Source organism: Wolffia australiana, chromosome 8, assembly GCF_029677425.1.
Source record: "Wolffia australiana isolate 7733 chromosome 8, ASM2967742v1".
Taxonomy (NCBI): Eukaryota; Viridiplantae; Streptophyta; class Magnoliopsida; order Alismatales; family Araceae; genus Wolffia; species Wolffia australiana.
Window position 1 is genome coordinate 12,268,835 of NC_135842.1, and position 12,016 is coordinate 12,280,850.

A 12,016-nucleotide genomic window follows, 5' to 3' on the forward strand; every position below is an offset into this window, starting at 1 on the left:
AATTTAATTTACAACAAAACGACTAGAAATATTAAAAATGAGAGTTAAATAATTTTTTTTTTGAATTTTTTGATGTTAAACTCATTAGAAATTTATTATATTAATTTTAGGGATTTTTCCTATTTTTTCAAAAATGAAGAGATAGGGAGAGAAAATGAAGAAGGGGGTAGGAGTTTGAGGTAGAATTTGAAGGTGCAAATGAAGAAGATTTTTTATGAAATTTTTAGGGGAGTAACTAGGGATATGAATGAAGGTCAAGAGAGAGAAATAACCTTTTATAGAGAGAGAAAGTCGAGAAAATGAGTGTTTAGAGTGAGAAAATGATGGATTTTAAGGGTAAATGGATGGATGATGATGTGAAAATGGAAATCTAGGTTCCTAAAACCTCAATGCAAGTCTGGTGAGCCCTCAATGCATCTTCTCAAGTCTGTATCCTTGTATTTTTACAGGATCAGGCATTTTTCAATGCAAACAAGAGATGAGATTAAGAGAAAACTTCTATAAACTTACATTAAGCTGGTTGAACAACCTAGATTCTGAAAAATGCCTTGTCCTGCTGGCCAGCTACTTGCTAGATCATGTCCAGAATGAGAGTAAATGAAGGAGAAAAGTGTATTTATACATTGGGAGAGTTACAAAAATACCCCTTTGGAAATTTTCAATTCTGTTTTCTTGCCATTTTGCCTCTTTTCTTCATTGGTTGAGAGCTTCCCCTTGTAATATTTTGCTTCTTTCTTTGTAAGGCTTTTGAGAGCGAGTGGGCATGCCAGGTTGTGGCCCATCTCCCCTGGACATCTCTTTTGAAGGCCTGCAACACCTTTTGTTGCTTTCAAGCCCCTTTGAGAATCACTTAACTCTAAAAAATTCTCCAACTCTTTAAGAATTACCATCTTCTCATTCCAGTAAATTTCTGCATATGCAAAACTATAGAATACTCATCAGTACTACAATTTCTTGACTTTAAATAAGTCTAGGAATTTAGTCAAAAATAACCATAATGTGAAAATTAGAATTATAGCTTGTGCATATATATTTAGTTAATTCAAGTGATAACATGATAAATTATAAATCAATAATACAAAGAACATCTAAAATTAATGGAAATATACATGAATTTATCATGTTATCATTTAAAACACCTGATTACTCAATACAACATAAATCAAGCAAAATCTATATTTAAATTGACCTATTTAGCTAGTAATGACTAAATATGAGAGTGAAAATCTTTAGGTTCATGAATAAGAATTTGATGTATTATGGGGTGCTTCCACTCGACCTATGCAATTCACCATAATCAAAGTTACATATGAAAAATGCAAGTTCTTTATACTTGTGAATTTAAAGATGTGACATTGTTATGAGGCTGATAAATAGTTTGTGAGTGTCAAGAAAATCAGACTTCCATATCATGGTTAAGTTATTTAAAATAAATATTGTTTCATTATTTTTTCTTTTGATTAACTACTTGAATATATGCAATGACTACGTGAATTGTGATGATGTCGTAATACATTGATTACTAGACTTTTAAAATTTATACTAAATACTCCAATTCAAAGGATACTTGAGATTGACATCAATATATCTATAAAGAATATCACTGTATAATCCTGCTTATATGATAAGTATCTTTATGCCATAAAGGAGAAATGGTTGGTCCTCTTTAGGGGAAAAATTCATTTAATGTATATTTACGAATCTCTTGATGCTGTTATACCTAGGTGTCAATTACATGAATCTCTTGATTCATGTAATGGTATTGCACATAATCCAAAGAAATTTTGTGGATGGACAGTTATATTTTGGATACAACTTACAAGTTCCTAATCAAGGGATTTGAATGTAGTCTTGGCTTGAATAAAGTAAAAAGTATTTGAAGTTGGCTCCATGGTTGAGATGGGAATCTATGCCCTTGGTATAAGAGGATATTTATTTAAGGAAGAACATAGGTTGAGTTTCATGTCCTTATAACTGAGATAATGGATACTATGTTTTGTAATGATATTTGTTACACATCGATAGTAACTGGGATGAACAATAAGGATTTGGCATTTAACTAATATCTAAAGCATTTGGGAGTCTCATATGAATTACGGATTATACAATGCAATAAACGATGATGGTAAAAGTTCTGGGAGAATGAGGTGTAGCTTGGCACCTCAAAGGCTAGAAAATGAACCTCTCAATTAGGTTAAATTAATCCTTGATTAATTAATCTATACGTCGATATAGTTAATAAGATTGGTCAATGAATACTATTAGGACATTAAATTTATTAATTAGACTAACATATGGGCCTAGAGGGTGTCATGCATAAGATCTATGGATATTCATGGATATCTCTAAGTTACAAGGATTTTTATGAAAACATCTAAAATAAGTAAAAATAGGGGGTACCCATTTCAAGTTCCCGTGCAAGCTAGTCTTGGGTGCCCCTTCCCACTTTCTTCTCGGCTTCTCAGAACTTTCTATCCATCAAGTGTGATCGGATGGCGAAGATAATCCATATTGTCAAGGAGAAGTGAATAAGTTCAAGAGGAGATCCATCACTCAAGCAATTGTGTGGATACATCAAGGGCCTAAACACATGAACGCCTTGAAGGTAATCTTCCAAGGAACCAAGTGAGAGTGGAATCCATCCCAAATGAGGTGATACCATCATCCTTTGTTGTATAGTTTCAATCCAATTTTATTATATCCTTTATTATGCAATAATCATTTTCAAGTAGTCAACTAACCCCACATACTCAATATAAGCTTTGTGATAGAATCAATAGCTCTAAAGTATTGTGAATTTATGATTCACTTTAAAATAATACATGTTACCTGGGATGGCCACAAACAAAGTCAAGCATGAAACGTTGAGCATAATGTTTCACTAGTCGTTTTTTCCTACAGCATCCCCATCTAGGGTTTACTGACTCACTAACAAATAATGTATAGGATGTTAGATTATAGAAGTTCCAAGTATTAAACCTAGATAATCTAGGTTAGGTAGCTTGTGAGAGTGTTCCACTAGTTTCATGTATGCCTCCATTGAATTGAGGCTCCAACATAATATGAAAAATTCAACTACAACATGTCTCCTTAGTAAGTCTAAGTTTCTTTAAATTATTACGTAAATTTTTTTTGGCATGTTTCTTCTTGGGATTCTCCCTAACTCTTCTAATAAATGTTGCTTGAACTCATTGATTTATGGTGGATCATTTGGAATCATTTTGTAAGTTATATGTTACTTGATAGCAATCTGATCACTCTAAATAGTGACACCCTATACTTTAATGCCTAGATGGCTTTTCTCCCTACTATTGCAGTTATGGTTCAACTTGGACTCATGCTACTTCCAACTGAGGTGTTGATAATAACAAATAAAATATCATTTTAGAAAGTAATTTCATGTATATTTAGGTCATATTTTAATTTTTAATGATCATAAACACATGTTATTACACCTTAAAATCATTTATGACAACTTTAGAATGAAATTCTGATTTTTCCTATTGTATGACATTTTAACAGAATTTTCACATAATAATTCCATAGGGAAAATATAATGAATTTTCCCTATTCAAATTCTGACCAATAACTCGATGATTGTCGGAATTCAAATTCCGACAGATAACTTCTGGGCCAAAAGTGGAATATTTGATTCTGCCCTCCGGAATGGGGGCAGGTTCACCTCGGTATCGTAATCACAGGATGACGCATGTGGGTGAACCTCCTCTGGTTGTGTGAAAGGCATGACAAGCGATCGACAGTGGCATTCCAAAAGAGAAGTGCAGAACTATGCGATGAAATGAAAGGAAAAGCTACAATATCGACCCTTTGAGTGGGACATTTTCTGCTCATTATCGCAAATAACACCGGCTGTCTCAATCTGATTTGTTTACATGTCAGCCAATCACTAGTTTCATCAAATGTTTGGCACAGACAACCATTTTCTGTGGCTAATGGTTGTAGCATTTTTTCAAAGAATAAATTATTACTGCTTCTTACATGCAAAACACACATCAAAGAAAAAGATACATTTTCGCAATAAATGCAGCTGTTCCCCCTAACATGCTACATGATGCAATTCAATGAGGGGGAAACACACTAAATGGGATGAAAACTTATTTAACTTTTTCCCCTTTTTTAGGTACACGTGGTAGAATCTGATTGGCTGTAGTCCTTAAATGTGGAGTTTTATGGCAATCATGGATGCTTTTCATTTAAATCAAGGAGAGGTGTCAAATAATGATTTAAATTCATTTAAAATGTGGATTATGATGTAGAATATCTGAGAAAATTTATGGTTTCCCACTGCACTGGTGATGCACAAGGAGGACAGAAAATATCAACGGCCAGATTCCTCCAACTTTAAACAATGTTAGCCAGCAATCCAGAAGGATTTCTAGATTGAAATCTTGAGAGTAGTTCCACCTTTACCTTCTATATTCATCCATGGTTTTTCGATCTATAAACAGACACCAATCCTTCTAAAAATGAAACCCTTGGATTGTGTTCCTAATTATAATTAGTGGAGTGTTTTGCTCATTTAAAATATCTTATGGGTCCATTCTTGCATTTGAAGAGTAAAAAATGAAATGAATGATGTTCAGTCCAAGAAATATGAAGAAAAAAACCACTCAGCTCTTTTAAAAAAAGAGGCGCACATGACAACAAGGTTAATGTGATCTTCATATTTTTCTAACTCATCTCTTCATCATGTTTCTTAAGTTATCATTTCCCATATCCTAGGTTTTCACCATCTCATATGCCTCCTTCAAACTCCACCCCTCATGGACATATCTGCCTCATCTCCACCACCATCAACAACGATAAATCTGGATCACTTGCCCATGCTCCGCCGCTCGCCAGCACATATCTGCCACAATCTCCATCAGATTGTGCAAAATATTCTGCTCACATGCTCTGCTCCACTCATGCCACCACTATCAATCGTCAATCGGCAATGTCAAAGCGCCAGTTAAGGTATTCATTTAGAATTAATTAGTATTTTCTACATTAAAATTTTAATCAAACTCCCAAAAATATTTTATAAATTATTAATGAACTAGGTTACTTAGGAAAATTATTTTATTATGATTATATAATTATTTTAAATAAACTTTAATTAGTTCTCTTTCAGATAGATTACAATGCATTAGCTTATTATAATGATGTGCAATTTTTTATTAATACTACTACTTATAGATAGAATTTCACGCCTCCTTTGAAGTATCATAACTGAGAAAACATTGGCTGACATTGGGAGACACATAATAATGTAGCCAATTATAGATGACAGTCTCCTAAGTGTGTCATTGACTGCAATGAGCGTGATGGTTTCGTGAAACATCATTTGTGAGAGACATAAAATTGGTTAGAGAGTCTAGTTAAATAAGTTTCAATAACTTATTGAATGAGATTCATTTATGTCTTTTTGTCAAATTGAAGCAAACAAGTTGCCTTTGATGGATGTTATGTGGCCTTCAAGCCAATCACACTTCCATTATTTATTTAAGTTCATTGAAATAAATGTTTATTCATTATTATTCTTGTGATAAGTTTATAATGAAGTTCTTGCATAGATTTAAAAACTTTGTGAATTATGACGATATCATAATTTGGTGGTGATTAGTCTTCAAGAGTCTATTCTACACATTCTTACTTGTAGGATACTTAAGATAGACATTGGTTTATCTTGTACTACATATATATTATAACTATGGTTTATCATCTGTCCATTAATGTGGAGACACTAAGGATAGACAGTGGGTACTCTTTAGAGAAAGAGCTCAGTAAATTAATCCATACAAATCCTTTAAGTATATTATACCCAAGTGTAAATGAGGTTGATTCATATCACAGTTGTGTAAGTGGATTGTTCATTCACCACACCAAGGACATTTACAAGTCTCTGACGAATATATTACATCAAGATTTTTAAATTTGTGTTTGCACTAAAATGATTAAAAATGAGTGATGTCTAGCTTAAAATGATTAAAACTACTTTAAAATAGTATTTGTATGGATTTTGGGTATTTTTATGGATTTTTCAACAATATATTCGTGAAGAAATTAAATTTCTAAGTTGAATATATTTTTTTAGAATTTTGTGACGTTAAATTCAAAGTTATTATATTTAATAACATTTTCATGACGTTGAATAACATTTTGTGAATTAAAAAATATATTTTGGATTATTTAATGCATTTTATGACTTTTTCAGACTTCCTAAATGTTTGTGTCATGTTGGCAATTCGGAGAGAGAAAATAAGAGGGCTGAGAATTTATATATCCTACTTTCTTAAAAGAATTGCCGGCCACAATGTTTTATCTTCTTGTTTCCCTCATCTTGTGATTCGTGTAGTTGTATCTCTAAATAGACCCCTTTATGTATTTAAAAATCATCCTGGTATTGCTCTATCTTTAGTAGGGCGGGTGAAAGAAAATAATTTCAAATTGATCAAGTTTTATTGGTGTTTGTTGTCAATGGAAGTTAGAAACCAAAAGAGAAGTGGACTGGCTCTCGTGTTGCTGTAAATGGCCTTGATCTTGGCAGAATAGAGGAATTTATGGTTAGTCTTCTTGCACTTAATTTTTCATCATCTTCTCGACATCATCCATCTACTTCCATCCGTTCACATCCATCTATTTACTTCCACCTGTTCACAACCATCCATCCACATCTGTCCGTCATTAGACATCACCCATTCATTTGTTTAACATTCACATCAAATCGTCGCCAACTATGTGCATTATTCACATTTATATATATGCTTACTTAGCATCCTTCTCATCTCTGTACAGTTATTATTTTATTAAATATATCTCCTCCAAAAAGGTACTTATATCCCTAATATACGTTGTGGAGACTACCCTTACTCAACTCTAACTAGTCAAATTATTTAATGAGTGAAGGTTTTTATTTCTTATTGAGCAAATCAAATAATGACGACGAATTGTTACCTTAACGTTGAGTTTATTAGACATCTTTAATATGGACAGCCATGTTTTGACTAAAGTATATGAAACCTTAATTATGATTCAAACACAACGGATATTATAAAACAATAACTATAAGACAAGATCATCTGCCCTCTATATAAGTAGAGATTGGTTAAGGAAAAAGATGCATCAAATCTCTGCCCACGGCCTAAGAGATATTAGAGATGAAGGGTTGTGCAATGTTTTTTACACTATTGCCATCTTCAGATTTTGGAACTATCAATACTAGACTGGAGTTTTTCACAGTTTTTCGGCACTCAATCGAGAACCATGGTATACTTTGTATGTAGGAATTATTTAAAACATAAATTTCTTAGTGAGAAAGGTAATTTCGAACCTGTAAATATGGCCTTTAATCTTATTAAGAGTCTTTTTATCTTCCAAGTGACTAGTAGTCGAATTTGTCAAGAGGTATATTACAGGAGATTAACGGGGAGGAACTAGGAAATGTGAAAGATTAAATGAGGCATGCCACATTCTGTTCTGAAAGATAGAAGTAATGGAAACTGTATCACTGAAAGAGTTGTATCACAAGAAAGAGATAGAGACATATATAGCCTCCTTAGTCTAGTACCTTCCAAATAGTATTTATTATATAATATGATTCTTAAAAACTGTACTGTTACAGGCAATATATCAACCTGTTCAGGGCACTTATCTCCAGAGCTCATTCTTCCCAAAGTACCAAAGGATCAATGCGAAGGTTAAACCAACAGAAATATACTTGTTCACGCACATCTGGGTCCTATAATAGTATCCTCCTCCAAAACAATTGATCTAACCTCTTAACTGAGGAACAGTAGAGTGTTCTACTAACAGGCGGAAAAATAATCCGACGAAAAGAAAATTGTGTGGCTGAATATTCCGGAGTGATGGGATATAAGTTTGCTCCATCGTATGCTCAGTAGGATGTGAGAAATCAAAAAATGAAGAGCCTGATATCTTCCTGCGTATGGCCTCAACTGGCAAGATTTTATCGGCACTAAGCGATCAAAATACTTCACTACCCTCACCATCATGAACCCATCACGACAAACCATGAATTGCGAAGTTGAGTAGAATATCAAAGAAGAACCAATTTTTGATAAAAAACTAGGCTACAAGACAGCCCAACCCTTGATAATATCTTCTTCTCTTGTAACTTAAATTGACAAATAAAGTAGTTTCAAAACCCAAGAAAAATGATCTTGTCACAAACTGGCGGCAAAAGTCCACGAGACGCAAAACTCTCACTACTCTAGAAAAGGGGGAAAAAACAAACATTTACCAAACAAGCTTCTCAATTTTCTTGTCCGGAGAGCAAGAAAAAAGATTAGATTTGATTTGATGCGATCCGATCACTGGGTGACGCCGAGCCACTTGGAGAAGTTTTCGAACTCGGTGTAGTCGCTGTCCGAGATCATGGTGTGGTACCAGTTCTTCCCCGCCGCTCGGATGGCCGACGACTCTTCCTGCGGAGACGAAATGGGAGTAAAAATCAACAATTAAAACAAGGGTCAATTGAGGAATCGGCCAAGGAGTCCAATTTAGTAACACGAGAGAGAGAGAGAGAGAGAAGAGAGGGAGAGACTGACCTTGGAGAGGGGGGATCTCTTGGCGTCGAGCTTGTCCTTCTTGGACTTGAGCCGCTGGGCCTCGGCGAGGAGGGCGACCCGCCTGGCGGTCTTGGCGTAGGGGTTGAGCTTGAGCATGGCGTTGAGGTTCTTGAGGGGGTTCTTCTTGAGGGCCTTGCGCTTGACGCCGGTCTTGGTGGGACGGACGACGGACTGCACCTCGTCGGAGTTGACGATGCGGGAGAGGTCGGCGTTGGTCATCTTGGGGCGGGGCAGGACGTAGTTCTTCTTGAGGAGGGAGGGGCGGTCGAAGGCGCCGAAGACGGCGTCGAGCCGCTCGAAGGCGGAGCGGGTCCAGACGATGAACCGGCCGAGGTGGCCGCCGGGGGCGAGCTTCTGCAGGTCGAGGCGGTCCACGTGCATGACGTCGACGCCGGGGATGTTGCGGAAGGCCTTGACGAGCTTCGCGCCCTCGGTGGCGTAGACGACGAGCGGCCCGCGGCGCGACACGTAGCGGCGGTTGCGCATCTTGCCCTTGCCGGAGCGGACGGCGTGGCTGTCCTTGGCCTTGTCGGCGTCGGCGAGGGCGCCCACCTGGCGGAGGAGCTTGACGGCGGCGGAGGTCTTCTCGACGGCCTCGGCCGAGTCAGACACGACGAGGGGGAGCTCGGGGACGGCCTCCACGCGGTGCCCGCGGGCCATGACCAGCGCCGGCACGGCGGAGGCGGCCAGCGCGGAGACCACCGCGTGGCGGCGCAGGTTGAGGTTCACGCGGCGGTGCCAGCGGCGCCAGATCTTGGTGGGCGCGAACATGCGCCCGCCGCGGCACATGTTGCCGAAGGCGCCCTGCCCGGCGCGGTGCGTGCCGCCGCCCGGCACGCGCGGGATCCGCGACACGGCGCGGCCCGTGCCCCACGACTCCGCCGACGTCTGGTGCCCCGCGCGCTTCGACACCGCGTACGGCTGCCGCTTGTTCTTGGACACGTGGGCGTGCACGAACCGCACGATGTCCGGCCGGATCGCCGCCTTCAGCACGTCCGGCAGCGCCACCGCCGCCGGGCCGTCCGTCGCCATGTCGCCCTCCAACGCCTGCACCGTCACCAGCGGCCGAGCGGCGGCGACCACCATTGTTGCTGTTGCTGCTGCTCCTGCGGCGCTGCCGTGAGGAAGAAGAAGAAAAGGACGAGGAAATTAGGGTTTGCTGTCGCGCGGTATTTATATGTAGGGTTGCGCCGAGGGGGGAGTTTTGGGCCTTGTTCTATTGTCCAGTAAGATTGGGCTTAGTTGTATTGGTCTAAGATTGCCCGTTGGCTTTAAACTTTCAGGAACTTTGGAGCTAAGTTTATGGATCTGAAATAGAAGTTTGTAGAAAATAATGAATAGTGGGAGTTAATTGACTCTTTTATTCATAGAGTGAACATCATACTTGGACTTAATGTTTGGAGTCTGTGTTAACCCAAAACTTTTGGATTCTTAAGAAAGTAATCTGGCTCAGGAATTATAAAATAGATCTGTAAGAATTGATGGGCTTTCGACAACAGATTTTAAATGTGTTGGTGTTTGATTTGAACGTATGAGTTGTGATGTGTCTGTGTGCATTTAGTGATGACCCGACATGATAACGTGATTGAGGAGAATATAATTTAAGGTAAGTTAATATGTGAGGTGGCCACATCATCATGATGATGTTTTTTTTATTTCCATTGGTTGAGAGTCCTACTTTAGGAAGGAAGTAGAGGGTTAATTCGAATTTGACATAATTTATGGATTTTTTCATAGTAAAAAATAATAGAAAAATAAGAAAAATAACTTCTGGTTCAGGTTGGTGACTTGGCTGATTGATAACATGCATCTTGTGCATTCATTTACATCATCATTCACTACTTCTAATGCCTAATTCTAACTTGTGTTTATATTAATTTGCTTCAAGTTATATGGATTTAAAGAAGAGGAAAAATTGAAAAAAATGGAGAAAATTTCATTAAAACTGGCCTTATAAACTAAAAGATGTGACCGTTTGAAGTTTTGAATTGTTAATGAATTCTTAGAAACTAAGAAGGGCAAAATGGCAAAATAATTGGCATGGGCCCATGGTGGCCGGTGACATGGGTGCGCCGACAAGCGGTAACGTGCCAGCATGCCAGTGCTACATCAAGGCCCCATTCATGCCGACTATATGGCAGAAGGGTGGCCAACAATGGTCTAATTGATGTAGGTTATTTCAAGCCAATATTCATTAGAGTCATCATATACTCCTCTAAAACACAATATTTCCATATGTCATTTAGATTTTGAATTTCATGCGGGTACATTTGGAAGAACATGAGACATCGGGTGAACGTCTAACATTTTTTTATTCTTAATTAATGTACCTAAGAGATCATTAATCCACTGGGCATGTAACTGTGTTTCATCCATCAGAAAATAGTGATTTGCATTGACATGATGATACTCATCTTTGTTCAAACAACTCATCAACATATCAAAAGATGTGGGACAGTCATCTCCAACAAGCCAGAAGTCTCCTAAAGTGAAGAACAATGTAATAAATGATATTTCAAGTTTATTTAAGGTATGATTTATGGGTTTCTGGGTTGGAAAGATGTAATAATTGTTTCTATTCATTGAAATTGTTATGACATCATAAATGTGGGCAGTTTGTAAGGATCAACTAACTTTAAAATTTGATAGTAATTTCGTAAATTCTCTAAAAATTCACTGATGTATTTGATGATTATTTTTCTTATCTCTTCTTTCTGAAAATAAAACTCGGTATAATTATATCACCATTTCACTCTCATTTGACCAAAAGTAAGTGAATACATCAATGTGAATACATTGAATTGTCATTTGGTTTTCTTATGTATTTCAAAAATAAAATATTATAAAAATATTTTTACAATTCCTCTTTCTGAAAATGCAATAATGTAAAAAATATCCCAAAAAAGTAATGGGTTCACTTGGTCAATGCATACACATGAGTTGAATTTACCATTGATTGATATTCTAATTTCCTGATCAGATTTTCAATCTTTATTAATTTAATTTGATTATAACAGTTATTTTAGTTAATTATTTAATTATTTCCCTATATTTATCTAATTTGACCTTGTTTTGAGTCAACCATTATAAAAGTTGACCCTAGGTATTTATGCATTCAACCTTTACTCATCATCATACTTGATTTTTACATTTGAGTACGTTCAGAATTTTACTTAGTATTGACCTATTCAGCTTGGTTGAATGATATACATGTGGTAGTTGTGGGCGCTGCTCCTACTTGCAATGAGAAAGTGGTTGGTTGCAGATAACAAGGTGTCCCTTTTGTTACACCTTTTTATACGTGTGGATTAAAAAGGTGCATTAAAAAAAGTATAACTTTTGATGCGTGTGGAACTTGTGGACATGGTTGGTAGATATGGAAATCTACAGGCCACGGGTATCTTCCAGTAAGATTGGCCCAAGAG

The 12,016-nt window shown here is 37.3% G+C and overlaps 1 protein-coding gene across 1 annotated transcript; it reads right to left on the reverse strand.

The window, feature by feature from the left end:
* Window positions 1-8,112: 8,112 nt before the first annotated feature.
* LOC144706356 (large ribosomal subunit protein uL4-like) lies at window positions 8,113-9,734 on the reverse strand. The gene is made up of 2 exons (XM_078579268.1): window positions 8,571-9,734; window positions 8,113-8,447 (listed from the first exon to the last, which is right to left on the reverse strand). Exons 1-2 carry the CDS (start codon window positions 9,675-9,677, stop codon window positions 8,334-8,336), a joined length of 1,221 nt encoding a protein of 406 aa, XP_078435394.1. The 5' UTR covers window positions 9,678-9,734; the 3' UTR covers window positions 8,113-8,333.
* Between the last annotated feature and the right edge of the window lie 2,282 nt (window positions 9,735-12,016).

Bases quoted from the DNA above. Each gene is read 5' to 3' on its own strand.
- LOC144706356 (XM_078579268.1), bottom strand. From the start codon at position 9,677: ATGGTGGTCGCCGCCGCTCGGCCGCTGGTGACGGTGCAGGCGTTGGAG. The intron at 8,448-8,570 runs GTCAGTCTCTCC...TCGTCTCCGCAG, and splicing joins AGAGATCCCCCCTCTCCAAG to GAAGAGTCGTCGGCCATCCG.